This window comes from Garra rufa, chromosome 10, assembly GCF_049309525.1.
Source record: "Garra rufa chromosome 10, GarRuf1.0, whole genome shotgun sequence".
NCBI lineage: Eukaryota > Metazoa > Chordata > Actinopteri > Cypriniformes > Cyprinidae > Garra > Garra rufa.
This window is the reverse complement of record NC_133370.1, coordinates 43044650-43060463: the sequence shown is the minus strand read 5'-3', so window position 1 is coordinate 43060463 and position 15814 is coordinate 43044650. Positions and strand designations below refer to the sequence as shown.

Here is a 15814-nt window from a genome sequence, read left to right as displayed (position 1 = left end):
AATGTAACATTATTTCGACCTAATTTTGAAATTTTATTCTCCAAAAACTTATTTGAAACTCTAAAAGTAGCTTTACATTTAATGTGCTTTCTATGGACATAAAGTCACTTTTGTAGATTTGCTTTTGACGTGGACATCTTGATGTCTTTGACCCATGTACTATTTCACTGAGCTTTAATTAAAAATGACTGCAAATATTGGGAATGCTCAGCAGAGGGCGATGCTACCTAAGCTATGAATATCATTGCTCGCTCTCTTTCTCTCTCTCTCTCTCTCTCTCTCTCTCTCTCTCTCTCTCTCTCTCTCTCTCTCTCTCTCTCTCTCTCTCTCTCTCTCTCTCTCTCTCTCTCTCTCTATATATATATTACTGTGCATGTTCCACTGAAAATTCCTATGATTTTATTGTTATATTTTTCCCATTTATTACACAAGATGTTAGAAATCCAGCAAATTATAAGCCATCATTTTAAATGAATATAATTTAGAATTGAATATTAATAAAATAATGAAATAAAAATATTTATTGGAAGTAGTGCAAAAAATAGCAAATACAACTGTGCATATGAAATCTTGAGGTCAGTGTGACTCATTTAAACACATGGCTGAAACTGGCTCTCAGAAGGTTAAATGAAAGGTTTCCTAGTTGGACTCATTACAATATAATTAAAACGACTGGTGGAGAAACTGAATCATGTGGAGCTCACTGGCCTAATCACAGTGTAAATGTCCCATTTTTACTTTTTTATTGCATCACATCGATAGGTTCATACTCAACATTGTCAGGAACTTTCATGTCCAATAAATGGTTACTCTGTAAAAAACAAAATGCAATTGTCCAGCATGAATGCAATCATACTGCGCTTCTGCACATACTGTTGATATTAAGGGGTTTGTGGCTTTGTGAGATGACTAATGGAGATTTTTGAGGCCTTGAAGCTGACGGTTCCCCTGCCAGGTTTCCAATGGGCTCCCTTTTTACGAGGTCTGCTCTGAATACACTTGCCATTCAGGTTAATGTCACCACAAATGCTAAACCACCACCCACCTAAAAGAAAAAGCCGCAGATGTGTAAAGAAATTCAAATTTAGTTCAACTTCCAAGCACACAAAAGCATATTATGCAAAATCACTAGGAAAAATAAGCATCATAATAAAGTAGTTACTTGATATATTAATTTTGCTCAACATCACTCAGTGAAAAGGCATGAAGGCATACCTGTGTAGTCTTGAGCACAGTTTGGATCATGGTTTTCATCGTTGTGGTCTTTAGTGGAGAATCTGAAGCCAGTATGTTCATCCACAGCAGAGCTGGACTCGGCCAACTGCAGCTTCAGATGGATGGTGTAGTTGGAGGCGGCGTCCTCCAGGATATACTGATAAAGCATGAAATGCTTCTCCTTCCTCCAGTCCTCAATCTGGACGTGCAGGAGTGAGTGTCCCTGATGGGCAACAGCATAGATCTTCTTCAGCCCCAGCCAGAACTCACCTACAGTACAAAACACAGACATCTGAGACATCCAGCTCTCTGTATTATCACTTAATATTACACTGGGATATTATGGTATTCCAATATCATAATATACAGGTATTTGGTATAATATATTTAACAGTAGTTCAGATTATTTGATCAAATCACTTCTCTTTAGTAATAATAATGTTTGATCAAAGATGTAAAAAAAAGATTACATTGAGTACATTTTACAAAAAAAATTCAGTCTTTCTGCTTTAAATTTCACATTTAATTAAGTGTGACCTTTCAGAATCTGCCAAATTTTGAATTATTTTACCAAAATAAGAGGGATCATACAAAATGCATGTTATTTTTTATTTAGTACTTACCTGAATAAGATATTTCACTTAAAATCAAATAGTCCACAAGAAAAAATAATAGTTAATAATTTTTAAAAATGACCCCGTTCAAAAGTTTACATACACTTGATTCTTAATTCTGTGTTGTTACCTGAACGATCCACAGCTGTGCTTTTTGTTTAGTGATAGTTCAAATTCTTTGGTTTTTTAGCATTTTTGTGTATTTGAACCCTTTCCAACAATGACTGTATGATTTTGAGATCCACCTTTTCACACTGAGGGACTCATATGCAACTGATGCTCCAGAAAGAAACACAATGTATTTAAAGACAGGGGGTGAAAACTTTTTGAATTTGAAGATCAGGGTAAATGTAACTCACTGTTCTGTCTTTTGAGAAACATGCAAGTATCTTCTGTAGCTTCTAAAGGGCAGTATTAAAAAAAAGATATTTATGCAAAATAAGAAAAATGTACACATCTTCATTTTGTTCAAAAGTTTTCACCCTCGGCTCTTAATGCATCGTGTTTACTTCTGAAGCATCAGTGAGCATTTGAACCTTCTGTAATAGTTGCGTATGAGTCCCTCAGTTGTCCTCGGTGTGAAAAGATGGACCTCAAATTATACAGTATTTGAAGAACAGCGGGCAGTTTAGCTGTTCAGGACAAACAAGGGACTCATGAACAGCTATCACTAAACAAAAAACACAGCTGTGGTTCATTCAGGTAACAACACAGTATTTAGAAATAAGCGTATGTAAACCTTTTCATAAATTCAGCTATTATTTTCTCTTGTATATCTTATTCAGGTCAGAACAAAATAAAAATTTAAAAATAACCTAAATTTTGAAAGATTTCTCTTATTTTTGTAAAATAATTAACATTTTGCAGATTGTGTAAGAAGTATTTAAACTTTTGACCTCAACTGTACTAGCAGGGTCAGAAATTAAAAAAGGGGTTGTGGCAAAAATGCCCCATAAATTCAAGTCCATTAAACAATGTAGTTTGGCTGTCGCGATCAAAATAAAATGAAAATGAATGAAAAGTGTCAATTTGCTAAATCTTATCTAAATTACCTTAAAATTCACTCACACTGCATAAGATTGCTTTTTATGAGCTCCTGTTTTTACTTGTATAATTTAGCGCACAATTGTAAACAGTTTATATTGACAACAGTTTAAAATATTAAAGTAGACGGGTAAATTGAAGTATTTTTATATTAATAAAAACATAGTATGGTGATTATAATACTAAGTTGATTATAAAAATATCCCTCACAAATGTAAAAAATTATGTATTTGCAGTGGGAAATCTTGTGACACAAGTCTGTAACCACGGGCCTCATTTATAAAATGTTGCACAGAAACCATCCTAAATTTGATCTTACGATTATCTCTTGAATATGTGTAGATGTGATTTATAAAATGAACGTACATACAAAAAAAACGCACTTATGCCTCATTCAGAATTGAAATCTATGATTTGCAAATTATGTTGAACTTTCAGCTCTCTGCCTTTTTAATGACTCCTAATTAATGTCATTAACATATAAAAGATTGCCATCATCATCCAAATCCTTTCATTTAGAATGCGTATGCACGCTTTATAAATGAGGCTCCACATCTGTGACCAGATACTATATTTCTTCACGAAGTATTCTGAAAGTTTTTATGCCAGGATGTCTCATGAAAACAGATTGGGGACAAGGAAAGCAACATTATAAAGGAGGAATGCTGGTCAAACTGGACATACTGTGAAATTATGTAGTAAAAAGCGATACTAAAAGTAGGGAGTTGAGATTCAGACTTGTCAACACCAATCACAGAGCACATTGCGCTCCACTCTATAATCACAGACTGAACACATTCAGTTTATGAGCACAACATTCTTGATTTAACTCACTACTGAAGTCCCCAAATCCATCCTCATACTTGTCCCAGGACTGGTTGAAGTCCACAGAGCCGTCATGTCTGCGCTGGATGACAGTGAACACTCCCTCTGTGGATAACAGAGGACAATGCTAGAAAGAGACTGTCATCTTAAAGTTTAATGAGCATCTCTTTTCTGTGGAAGGAAATCACCTCTGGCTGTTTTCAGAGATGTGAGAAAGAAAAAGTCTTATGCTTACCCTCGGTGAACTCACAATTCACAAGAAATGCTTGTGACTCGTGAGGTTTAATGGCATACAGGCCGCTGGATTTCTGTCCTCGGCTGAAGACCTCACCACAGTCTTTTGGAAGATCTGCAAGACAACCTGACATGCTGGTCTACAATTGAACAGATGCAGTAACATATTTTAAAGCAAATCATTCCTGAATCACATACCGCTTGAGAAGCTCCCATCAGATGTGAAGTATGGTAGATATCCTGAGATGCTGTTGCTTGGGTGCTTCCTGTCCAAATTTTCAGCAGTTTCCTGGATATGGGCAGAGTTGAACTAGAAAGCAATTGAAAACACAAAATTACATACATCTCCATTAATCCGGATACATTTGAAAATGGAGTTTTCATTTTAAAACGTTCTCTAGTGTCCACACTAGCATTTCTAAGCATTTTCCAAAAGTTTCTCATCCACACTGAAACGTAGGAAAATGTTAAAGGGATAGTTCACCCAAAAATGAAAATTTGATGTTTATCTGCTTACCCCCAGATGTAGGTGACTTCCTCAGTAGAAAACAAACAAAGACTTTTAACTCAAAGCGCTGCAGTCAGTTAGTGATTTAATGGCAGTGGATGGGCACCAAACCTTTGAAAATAAAGAAAAACATGCACAGACAAATCCAAGTTAAACCCTGCGGATCGTGACGATACATTGATGTCCTAAGACACGAAACGATCGGTTTTTGTGTGAAACTGAAGAGTATTCATATCATTTTTTACCTTTGATATATAGCCATGTCCAACAACTGTCCAGAGTGTGTGCTCAGTATTCGGCTCGTTACATGTGTACGCGCTCTGGCGTAGTATATGCAAACTACGGAAGCGATCTGTCGCGTGTGTACGACACTCATTGTTTACACAGTGCACAGAGACTGTGGGTATAGCGGCTATTCAAAATAGTAATTACTTGCGCTTATCCTGATTGTTCAAACCGATTTAAAGCTAAAGGATTACGTTTACTTGCGCGAACTCATCTGGGTCTGTTGACATTTCACCGATTTCCCCTTCCAGCATTTGCGTATAATACGCCACAGCGCATACACATGGAACGCTCCAGATGCTGAGCTGAGTTGGACATTGCTGTATATCAAAGGTAAAAAATTATATAAATACTGTTCAGTTTCTCGCAAAAAACAATCGTTTCATGTCTTAGGACATCAATGTATCGTCACGAGCCGCAGGGTGTAATTTGGATTTGTCTGTGCATGTTTTTTTTTACTTTCAAAGGTTTGGTGCCCATCCACTGTCATTAAATCACTAACAGACTGCAGCGCTTTGAGTTAAAAATCTTTGTTTGTGTTCTGCTGAAGAAACAATGTCACCTACATCTTGGATGCCCTGGGGGTAAGCAGATAAACATCAAATTTTCATTTTTGGGTGAACTATCCCTTTAAATACTGCTTACTGCTACTATGAAGAGAGTACAAGGTAAATCTCTTTAGCAGCAGTGTGACAGTGAATAGCACATAACAGGCACAATTACTGTTATAAACATAGATATCTATTGGTACAATATGCGTCACATGACTAAATATGCATCATCGTTTTCAAAAGCCTCCATTTTCACAGTGTAAACTACAACGCGAAAACAGCATTTCAAGTTTATCCACTTTGGAGAGCATTTTCAAAAAGCTTTGTTTTACTTGACAAAAATGCCATCTCAGTGTGGACGGAAGGCCAAATCGGACAGAAAAAGATGCATTTTCAAACAAAAACGTATTAGTGTGGACATGGCCTCAGGTCAGTTACTCAGGTCAGCTCAATACATATTTTGGACTATTATGGGGCGCAATTATTTTGATGATGTGAAATAGTTGCACACTGTGAGCTACTGACACTACCTGTTGCTATTTTTACCACAACACAACTTGGAAAATAAAATACGATAGGATGACCACAGCTACTGAAAGAGCTTACAGGTGGCGATGGATAGAAGCATAGGCTTAATCCAAATGCTGTACCATCGAGTGAAATCCACACTGAGAAACTCCTTAAGTGGCCGCGGCGTCATGATGCGACGGCATGTTTACATCCTGCCCGGATGGCATCTAGCATTTATTGCCTCTGCCATTTGTGAGCTCTTTCAGTAGCTGTGGTCGACTAAAAACATCAAAGGCATCAGGGCTAAAGTGGAGAGAACAAAGACGCAGGTCTTTAGGATGTTTTATTCGTAGCTCAATGAGTGCAGCCATTTCATTTAATTGAAATAGTGGCACCATCATAGTCCAAAATATGTATAAAATGATACAGATTTTTAAAATAATATAATTCTTTCATGGGGTTTCTGCTACATATTTCAGTAAGAGACATCATTTATGTTATATTAAGAAATACACGTCTTAAAGGATTAGTTCACTTTCAGAACAAAAATTTACAGATAATGTACTCACCCCCTTGTCATCCAAGATGTTCATGTCTTTCTTTCTTCAGTCGTAAAGAAATTATGTTTTTTGAGGAAAACAATTCAGGATCTCTCCATATAATGAACTTCTATGGTGCCCCAGAGTTTGAACTTCCAAAATGCAGTTTAAATGCGGCTTCAAAGGGCTCTAAATGATCCCAGCTGAGGAAGAAGGGTCTTATCTAGTGAAACGTCTTGGTTACGTATGTAACCCTCGTTCCCTGAAGGAGGGAACGGAGACGTCACGTCAGAGACCGACGAATTGGGATATCGCCTAGAGAGACCAATCCTCTTCGTGTGTAAACTAAACGAGCCAATGCACATTGGCATGCATGATTGCATCCAGCTGTCGCTGATCACAGTGTGAGCATAAATAAGCAGCAGGTGCAATGCATAGACAGGTTTTCGCTGAGGAGCCGAGCCGGGCCTGGCCGCACAGCGGTGGTACAGCAGCTGAGGCGACAGGACGTGACGTCTCCGTTCCCTCCCACAGGGAACGAGGGTTACATACTTAACCGAGACGTTCCCTCTCAGTTGGTCTCTTCGACGTCACGTCGGAGACCGACGAATTGGGATCCCTAGCAAAGTGCCGCAGCTACTGCCCCCCTCCAGTGTCCTGAGCAAGCCTCCTGGCTTCCAATTTTTCTGCTTAGGCCAAGGGCGGGTCAGGAAAGACCAGTCACTGTACAACATAGCACTACCCACTTCAGTGAGGCTGGAGCACTGGGAACGTGCAGAGCCCCCACCCATCCTGCAGGAGGTTCGGAACAGTATGCATATGGCTCATACTAGGACATATGGAAGATTGGAGGTGATTGAACCCTCGTGATGATGGTAGACGGTCTATCGGGGAAACACGGCCTCTACGGGTTACCGTGGAAGATATATGGGATTCACTTAAGTCTCTCATGTTATCCCGAGCCTTCTATAGGTTCTGAAGGATTCATCGAGAGAGGCCTGGCGCCTAGACGTTCCGCCACGTCAGGAGCCGGGGAAGGAGGAACTCGACAGGGTCAATTATGTGGACACTCTGGAGAAGATAGCAAGCCAACCCGAGCCAGTGCCACTCTGTGTTTCTACCCGTTTGAGGTGAGAACACAGGAGGAGACTGGCTCTACAAATGTCAGATAGCGAGGCGCCACGAGCCAGTGCCCAGGAGAATGCAACCCTTCTAGTTGAGTGAGCTCGCAACCTGAGCAGGCAGGGGACGCCCTGAGCTTGACTGAGCAACATTCTCTGCTTGGAGATGGCATTCCCCTTCTGCTGTCCTCCGTGACAAATAAAGAGCTGGTCTGAGGTCCTGAAGCTTTGCATCCGGTCAACGTAGCATCTTAATGCTTGGACGGGACAAAACAAAGCTAGGGCTGGGTCTGCCTCCTCCGGGGGCAGCGCTTGCAGGCTCACCACCTGATCCCTGAAGGGAGTAGTGGGAACCTTGGGCACGTAGCTAGGCCGGGCCTCAGGGTTACCTGGGAATCTGCTGGCCCAAACTGAAGGCATGAATCGTCGACCGAAAAAGCCTGCAGGTCCCTTACCCTCTTAATGGAGGCCAGTGCAAGCAGGAGCAGAGTCTTCATAGAGAGATATTTCAGCTCGACTGACTGCAAAGGCTCAAAGGGGACCCACTGTAGTGCTGTGAGCACCAGAGACAGGTCCCAAGAGGGTACGGAGGGGGGCCTAGGAGGATTTAACCTCCTCGCTCCCCTAAGAAACCTGATGACCAAGTCACGCATACCCACCGACCTCCCTTCTATAGGGTCATGGTTCGCAGAGATAGCAGCCACATAGAGCTTAAGGGTGGAGGTAAACAGCCTACGCTCCAACCCTTGCTGCAGAAAGGTAAGCACGACTCCGATTGGGCATCTTCGGGGGTCCTCATTTTGAGAGAAAGCCCATTCGACAAACAGGTTCCACTTCAAGGCGTAAGCATGTCTCGTGGATACAGCTCTCGCCGAAGTCACCTAGAACCTCCGTGTCCCGTCCAGGGACCAGACATGTAGTTTCCAGAAGTCTGGACGCGGGTGCCACAGAGTGCCCCGTCTCTGAGTCAGTATATCCTTCCTCAGAGGAATCTGCCAGGGAGGGGCTGTCATGAGGAGCATTAGTTCCAGAAAGCAGGTCCGAGTGGGCCAGTAAGAAGCCACTAACAGGACCTGCTCCTCCTCCTCCCTGACCTTGCACAGTGTCTGTGCGAGAAGGCTCACTGGGGGAAACGCATATTTGCGCAGACCCTGCGGCTAGCTGCATGCCAGGGCATCCGTGCCGAGAGTACCCTCGGTCAGGGAGTAAAACAACTGGAAGTGGGACGTCTCCAGAGAAGCAAACAGGTCTACCTGAGCTTCCCTGAAACGTCTCCAAATCAGCTGGACCGCCTGGGGGTGGAGTCTCCACTCACCGGGAAGCACAGCTCGTGAGAGCTCGTCGGCTGCACGGTTGTGCAAGCCCGGAGTATGAATGGCACGAAGCGACCTCAGATGCTTCTGACTCCAAAGGAGGAGGAGACAGGCGAGCTGCGACATGCGACGGAAGCGTAGACCACCTTGTCGATTGATGTACGCAGCGGTCGCAGTGTTGTCCGTACAGACCAGCACGTGCTTGCCTCGTAGGCGTCCTTTGAGACAGTTCAAGGCAAGACATACTGCTAGCAGCTCTAGGCAGTTGATGTGCCAGTGTAGCTGAGGGCCCGTCCAAACCCCCGACACTGCCTGCCCGTTGTACGTGGCCCCCCAGCCGGTGGTGGAGGCATCCGTGTGTACCACAGCGAGCCTGGAGACCTGTTCTAAGGGTACTCCTGCCCGAAGAAAAGCCAGGTCTGTCCACGGGGTGAAGGTTTGGTGACAGGCCGAGGTTACTTTGACCCGGTGAGTGCTGCGCTGCCACGCTCTCCTCAGGACTCGGACATGAAGCCAGTGCTGAAGTGGTCTCATATGGAGCAGTCCAAGCAGTGTAACTGCCGCAGCTGCTGCCATATGCCCCAGGAGCCTCTGAAACTGTATCAGTGGGACCACTTCCCTGCTCTTGAACGTATTCAAGCAGTTCAGCACCGACTGAGCACGCTCTTGTGACACCCAAAAAAAGGAAACAAAAGATTCTCCACCCGGCCCTCCTCCAGGGGAGGGAGTGGTGCGTTCACCACCTCCCGAAGAGCAGCTTCCTCCATCTCTGGGTCGCCCGTCTCAGGGTCGCTTGTTCTTGTGTTTCCCACTGGTCTTGGTGGGGGCCTGGATGGGCGGGGTGGGTGCCCTGCGACCGGCTCCATGACGCCGTTGTGAAGGCTGCTGCGTCGGCTGTGGTGGAGCAGGGGCGGAAGCAGGGGGTGCCCTCGGCGACGAGCAGACTGAGGTGCACGCCGGGGCAGGATGTGACTGATGGCCTCAGTCTGCTTCTGTGCGGCAATAAACTGCTGGGCAAAGTTTTCCACCGCGTCGCCAAAGAGACCGGTCTGGGACACGGGGGCATTTAGGAACCTGATTTTATCGGCTTCCCTCATGTCGGCCAGACACAGCCAGAGATGGTGCTCCTGGACCACCATAGTGGACATCGCACGACCCAGAGACTGGTCGTCCAGCTGGGAAGGATTGGGACGTGATGGAGGGTTCCATTCAAGCCCTACCTTCTCGGCGGCCCGGGCAAGCATAGCCATCATCTCAGGGTTGGTATCCGGCACCGCTGACCGCCCAGTGGACGGCAGCGATCCGGAATCATCCTCCCCCGAGAAGTCTGGCTCACCCCCCGATGCCGCGATCAACATCTGGTCGTCAGGGGGAGCTCCAGAAGTAACGAGTGGTACCCCATGAGGAGGTCCATCCCGCTCTTCTGGAAGCACCACCTCACTGTCACCGTCAGACCAGTCAGCCCTCTGCCAGAGGTAGAGTCCCCCCGGCATTTGCCAGGGGGAACGGTAGATCTGGGCAGAGGAACTGGCACCCCGCAGCTGGTCCGCAGCAACGTGATGGACATGCCGCCGGAATGATGCATCCACGAACGCCGCCTGAACGTGCTCAATGCCCAGACACGTCAGACAGTGATCGTGACCATCACCTGGCGCCAGGTAACGACCGCATCCAGAAACGCACAGGTGAAACTGCATGTTTTTTTAAATGCCTCGTCTTTAAAAAGACGTTCACCCGTGGCGCTCTTTTAGAAAGCTGCTCTATGTGCTGAAGCGCACAGGGGAGATGGCTGCTGCGACACAGAAGGCAGGTAGTGCAGTCCTTAACTGTGCACTTTTTCCACCCACAGATGATGACCACCACCGCTGACGCGCCGTGCCACCAACACCAGCAGAAGAGTAAGTTGAATTTCTTTTTTGTTTGCTCGTCCGTCTCTGTCAGAGGATTGGCTCCGAAGCGAAAAGCTGTCTATGCATTGCACCTGCTGCTTATTTATGCTCCCGCTGTGATCAGCGACAGCTGGATGCAATCATGCATGCCAATGTGCATTGGCTCGTTTAGTTTACACACAAAGAGGATTGGTCTCTCTAGGCGATATCCCAATTCGTCGGTCTCCGACGTGACGTCGAAGAGACCGACTGAGAGGGAACAATCGGTTATTTTCTAAAAACATTTACAATTTATATAAATTTTAATCTCTACACAGAGTACACACAGAGCTAGACAAGACGAGCATTTGAGGTTAAAAAGTATATAAATTGTAGTTTTTTTAGAAAATAACCATAATCATTTTGCTAGATAAGACCCTTCTTTCCTCGGCTGTGATCGTTTAGAGCAATTTGAAGCTGCATTTTGGAAGTTCAAACTCGGGGGCACCATACAGTAGAAGTCCATTATATGGAGAGAAATCCTGAAATGTTTTCCTCAAAAAACATAATTTCCTTACGACTGAAGAAAGAAAGACATGAACATCTTGGATGACAAGGGGGTGAGTACATTATCTGTAAATTTTTGTTCTGAAAGTGAACTACTGCTCCTTTTAAATGGTATTTTAATACTTTACTTTATTTTCCAGGCCCTTGATCTTGGTCCTTTGGTTGTTGAGCTGCTTGCTTTGTTCACTCACAGCCTTCAGCAGATCAGTGATGCTCTTTTCTTGGGTCAGGATTATCTCCTAAATAGACAGCAGCAGCAACAACAACAACAACAACATCTTAGCATCTTGTCAATCTGAGCATGGCATAGACTCCTAGAGATGACATCTGCTAAAGTCCCAGATATTTTCCCTGCTGTCTTGGGGTCTTTTGTCAAACATAATTGTGAACCTGGTTATAAAAAAATTATAATTGAAATAAGGATTCAATTCCTAAATTTGTATTAAGGTAGCAAACCAAATCAAGACATTGCAAATCAAATTCAAAAGAAGTAGGATTAAATTGGAAATTGAAAATGAGAAAAATATAATTAGGACATTAAATCAAATAATCAAAAGTAGGATTAAAATTTTAAAATTAATTAGGAAACTGAAGTAGGAAATTAAAAGTAAATCAAAAAAGGAGGTATAGGATTAAAATGGAAAATTAAAATTAAGAAATTAAATTAGAAAATGAAAATTAAATCAAATTTGAATCTTTCAACCCTCCCACTGTTTAAAATTGAACCAACTTATAATCATTAGATTTTGTCAATACTAACTTATCTGAAAGCAATGTGGTGGAAAATATGTCTCTTTAAATGCAAATATGCTGTAATCATGCGTTTTAAACCATATCAGTTTAAACTTATTATATAGACTTTTCTGAGCGCACACATCCAAAACGCGTGCACAAAAAAAGGCTGTCACACAGCATGTGAGTACTGAAATAAGTTCTCTTTCATGTCTTATTGCGCTTAAACTGTCAAATGCACACAAGTTTATGTTAAAAACACGCATGAATTACAAAAACAGTCAGTTATGTCTGTGAAGGTAAACAGCTGGGAAAGAAATTGCATGTTTATATTACAGTAGATCTGTGCGGCAGCAGTGTAATATACAGTAAATAAAACAATAAATCCACTGCTCTCTTGTCTCCTCTGAGGTTAGGGACTATAAACACTGTAGTGTTCAGTGCTCATCTGTGCAGCCAACGACAACAGTTAGCATGCTTTGCTCAAACGTTTGCCATGGCATTAGAACTGGTTCACCGTTGTCACTTGCAAAAACAAAATGGCGGATGATATGTCACCTTTAATATGAAGGTTTTCCGAAACTTAGACTGCAGAAATTCCTCTCTTGTGTTATTGTTGAAGTTTTTGAATTGTTGGACTCTATCATGAACTGAAAAAGAGTCAGTTCTTAAATTTCAAACTCTGGAACCTGAAGAATCATCCTAGCGCATAATTTATTGCTTGTTACATTTAAGAAAGTTCATAAAGGATTTACTGTTTTTGTCAAAGACATCCAAAATGTTAGTGATCTGGGGCCGTATGTATAAAACTTCTAAAAAATGCTCTTAAGAGTAGTCTTAAACTTTGACTTAAGTGTCAAAAAATTCTTAGCAAGAAGTAGGACTTTTTTAAGAGAAGGAGACTTTTATAAAGAATCTAATAGCAACTTTCAGTAAAGTTTGAGACTGATTCTTAAGTTCTGACTTAAGTGTTGTAAATTAAAGACTACAATGATTGAAACACAAAATGGCCGCCCTTGACCTCTGAATCAGCCAATAGTGAGCCTGCTCATGTGAGTCACAGCAGCACAACACCGATTATTTGATGGAACTACAATACAATCATTTAATTAAGACACTATTTAATATTTCAGTGTATTTAAAAAAATGCTTTGCATTGTGGAAAATTATCACAAATTATTATTGATGCTTTGAAATCCATGTCTCCTCATTTACAGTTGGAGCAATGATGTGAACAGCTCCAAGAACTCAAAGAAAGCCCACAATCTTCATAAAAGTTTCTTGTTTTGCAGCATGGTTTGACGGTCAGTTGGAAAGTCAATAAACTGCCATTTAGTTGTGGCCAAGAGAGAGAAAAAAAGTGTTACTGATTTTGTAAGCATATTGCATATTTGCTTGGAGTCAATTGTTTTACTTTTATTTTTTTGATAATAATGCAATAAAACGTGTCATCATTTTTGGCCATGCTGTCCTACAAAGAAATTATGAACACATGCAAAAACAAGAGAGGTCCAACACAATATTAATAACTGATTATGTTGTATTCAATGTCAATGTTGACAGTTTAGTGATTTTGTCACAAAATTTGTTGACGTCCTTGCCCCTTTTGAGACTTTTCTCAAAGGCCTAGCAACAAAATCAATTTCTTGGATAAACCTTATTTAAATTACAACACTCTCCCACTGATATATTTATATATAGATCAGTGAACTCGCCATTATGTCCTCATCCTCATCAGCTACATTTAGTGACTGTTTTAACTACTTTCAATTGAAAGCAGTTAGCAACACTGATCAGTGTTTTTCTCATATTTTGATGGTTTAAGTGAAATGTGAGGTCATTAAAACCCTCCACTCATCACTTTTGGCCACTGATGTGTTTGGTGAGGTTAGTGTCACAATATTTAAGACCCTCCTTAGTGTGTCATCACCAGTGCTTTGCTGCATTTTTACAATTGTTCAACTTTTCCAGTGAAAATAAATAAATAAACAAACGTATTTTTGCAGCTAGAGCATTGATTTGTAGAGTGGATTAAGTTATTACGTTTATTACTTGGTCAATTACAAAAATAAATACATTAAAAATGCTTGATCAAGATTGTATCATTTTATCAACTCCATATCATCATATAACTCCAATATGTCATATGTTGATTGTAAAGTGTGTGTTTCCTCCTTTTTGCTGCCATTGTGTTACTCCTAACTAGGTTAGGAGACCTCTCCAACTCTCTTAAATAATTTAGGAGCTGAGACCTAGTCTTAACACTTAGGAACTTTTATGAATCACTCTTTATCTTAAGTCTAGAAATAAGAGTAAAATGACGTCACTCTTAGAATTTTGAAACACTTAAGTCTAAAATTTGACTCTGAGAAGCTTTATACATACTGTATGGCCCCTGGTCTTACCTTGAGCGTGGAGATTTCCCCAACATGCTCAGTCGAGAGCAAACTCTGGGACAAACCGCTTAACTTCTCCTCCAAGCCGCCTACCTGGCTCCTCAGATGGTTCCTCTCTTTTATGATATCTTCCACTTTGGAGTTGATCTCCAGTGACAGACTCTTTATTTCCTCATTATTTGCCTTCAAGATCATGGTGGTCTTCTTCAGTTCTTCCTCCTCCTCCTTGATCTCGCTGGCCAGCACAGAAAGCTGGTAGAAGGATTTGTCAAAGATATTGAGCTTTTGGAAAATGTCATTGATTTGATTCTTTGTATTCTGCACAAAGTCCCTCAGGCTATGGCCCAGCTGTAGGAGGCCGTTCGCCAAAAGCCGAACTTCGTCCGGAGCCGCAAAGCGTAAGCGACTCTCTTTCTGATGTTCAGGAAAGGTGGATTCTGTGGGAAAGGAATGAGATGATGCCAGAAGGAGCAACAGCGCAAACAGTTTCATGGTTGTTTTTTTTAGACTTATGACGGCTCACAGCCCTCAGAGTAAGAGGCCCACAGTTTTGACTTCGTTTATAGGCCTCCTTCTGTTAATAATTAAACAGGGTGATGATGACCTGATATAGACCTTTATAAACCCAATGCAACAATTTCAGGATCTGAAATTGTCTCAAAAGGATCTGTGAAGACAAAGTTTAAATGACCAAAAAGACTAACCACAATAAATTTGATAAATTGAAATAAATTTTAATTTTAATTTTCATGTTCATTTTACTATTATTTTCATGTTTTTTACATTTAAGGACTCTTGTGTGGTATACCATGAAGTAAAATGTACATTTTCTTAACATTTGAATTCTACTAATAATTATTTCTAAAAATAAATAATTAAAAAGTTTTCATTATAGAATAATAAAGTATTCCAAATATTGAATACATTAATAATGTTTTATTTTGAAATAAAATATTTTAATATTTATCTTTAACAAATGTCATATGTCATAAATATTATGTTTTTCATATATAAATAAGCAATATGTATGTATATTGAAAGCCACTTACATTGCATTCACACAATGTGAAATTTGTAAAATAATTTTTATTTTCAATTAACTCTTAAGTTTAATTTTTAAGGCAGTCAGGTTAATTTCTTTTCTAAATAAAACTAACAAAATATATTTTACAGTGAGATACAGGAAAGCACAGTACAGCTGGACTCTGTGATATATATTTAGAATTCCTTTCGTAGTATTTTAAATAGGTCAGCATGGACCATATTTGACTTTACGTGCGTCTGTTTGTGAGCTACTATTGATTTAGGAGAATGACCTGAAGTTCCCAGATTGTTTTGACAAGATGGAGGGAAAAATAAGGATAGTTTGCAGCCATAAAAGTCTCTTGTATAATGTTAGTATACCACACAGTATGAAAATGTGCATAAAACTGACAGTAATTTGAATACTTGGCTGGCTTGGATTTGACTGTATAACAGATTGGCATTCCAC

At 41.2% G+C, this 15814-nt stretch overlaps 1 protein-coding gene across 1 annotated transcript; it reads right to left on the bottom strand.

Moving 5' to 3' along the window:
- Window positions 1-726: 726 nt before the first annotated feature.
- On the bottom strand, window positions 727-14875 carry LOC141344839 (angiopoietin-related protein 3-like). Its single transcript, XM_073849737.1, has 7 exons — window positions 14332-14875; window positions 11323-11433; window positions 4131-4242; window positions 3934-4047; window positions 3708-3803; window positions 1216-1485; window positions 727-1045 (listed from the first exon to the last, which is right to left on the bottom strand). Exons 1-7 carry the CDS (start codon window positions 14812-14814, stop codon window positions 882-884), a joined length of 1350 nt encoding a protein of 449 aa, XP_073705838.1. The 5' UTR covers window positions 14815-14875; the 3' UTR covers window positions 727-881.
- Between the last annotated feature and the right edge of the window lie 939 nt (window positions 14876-15814).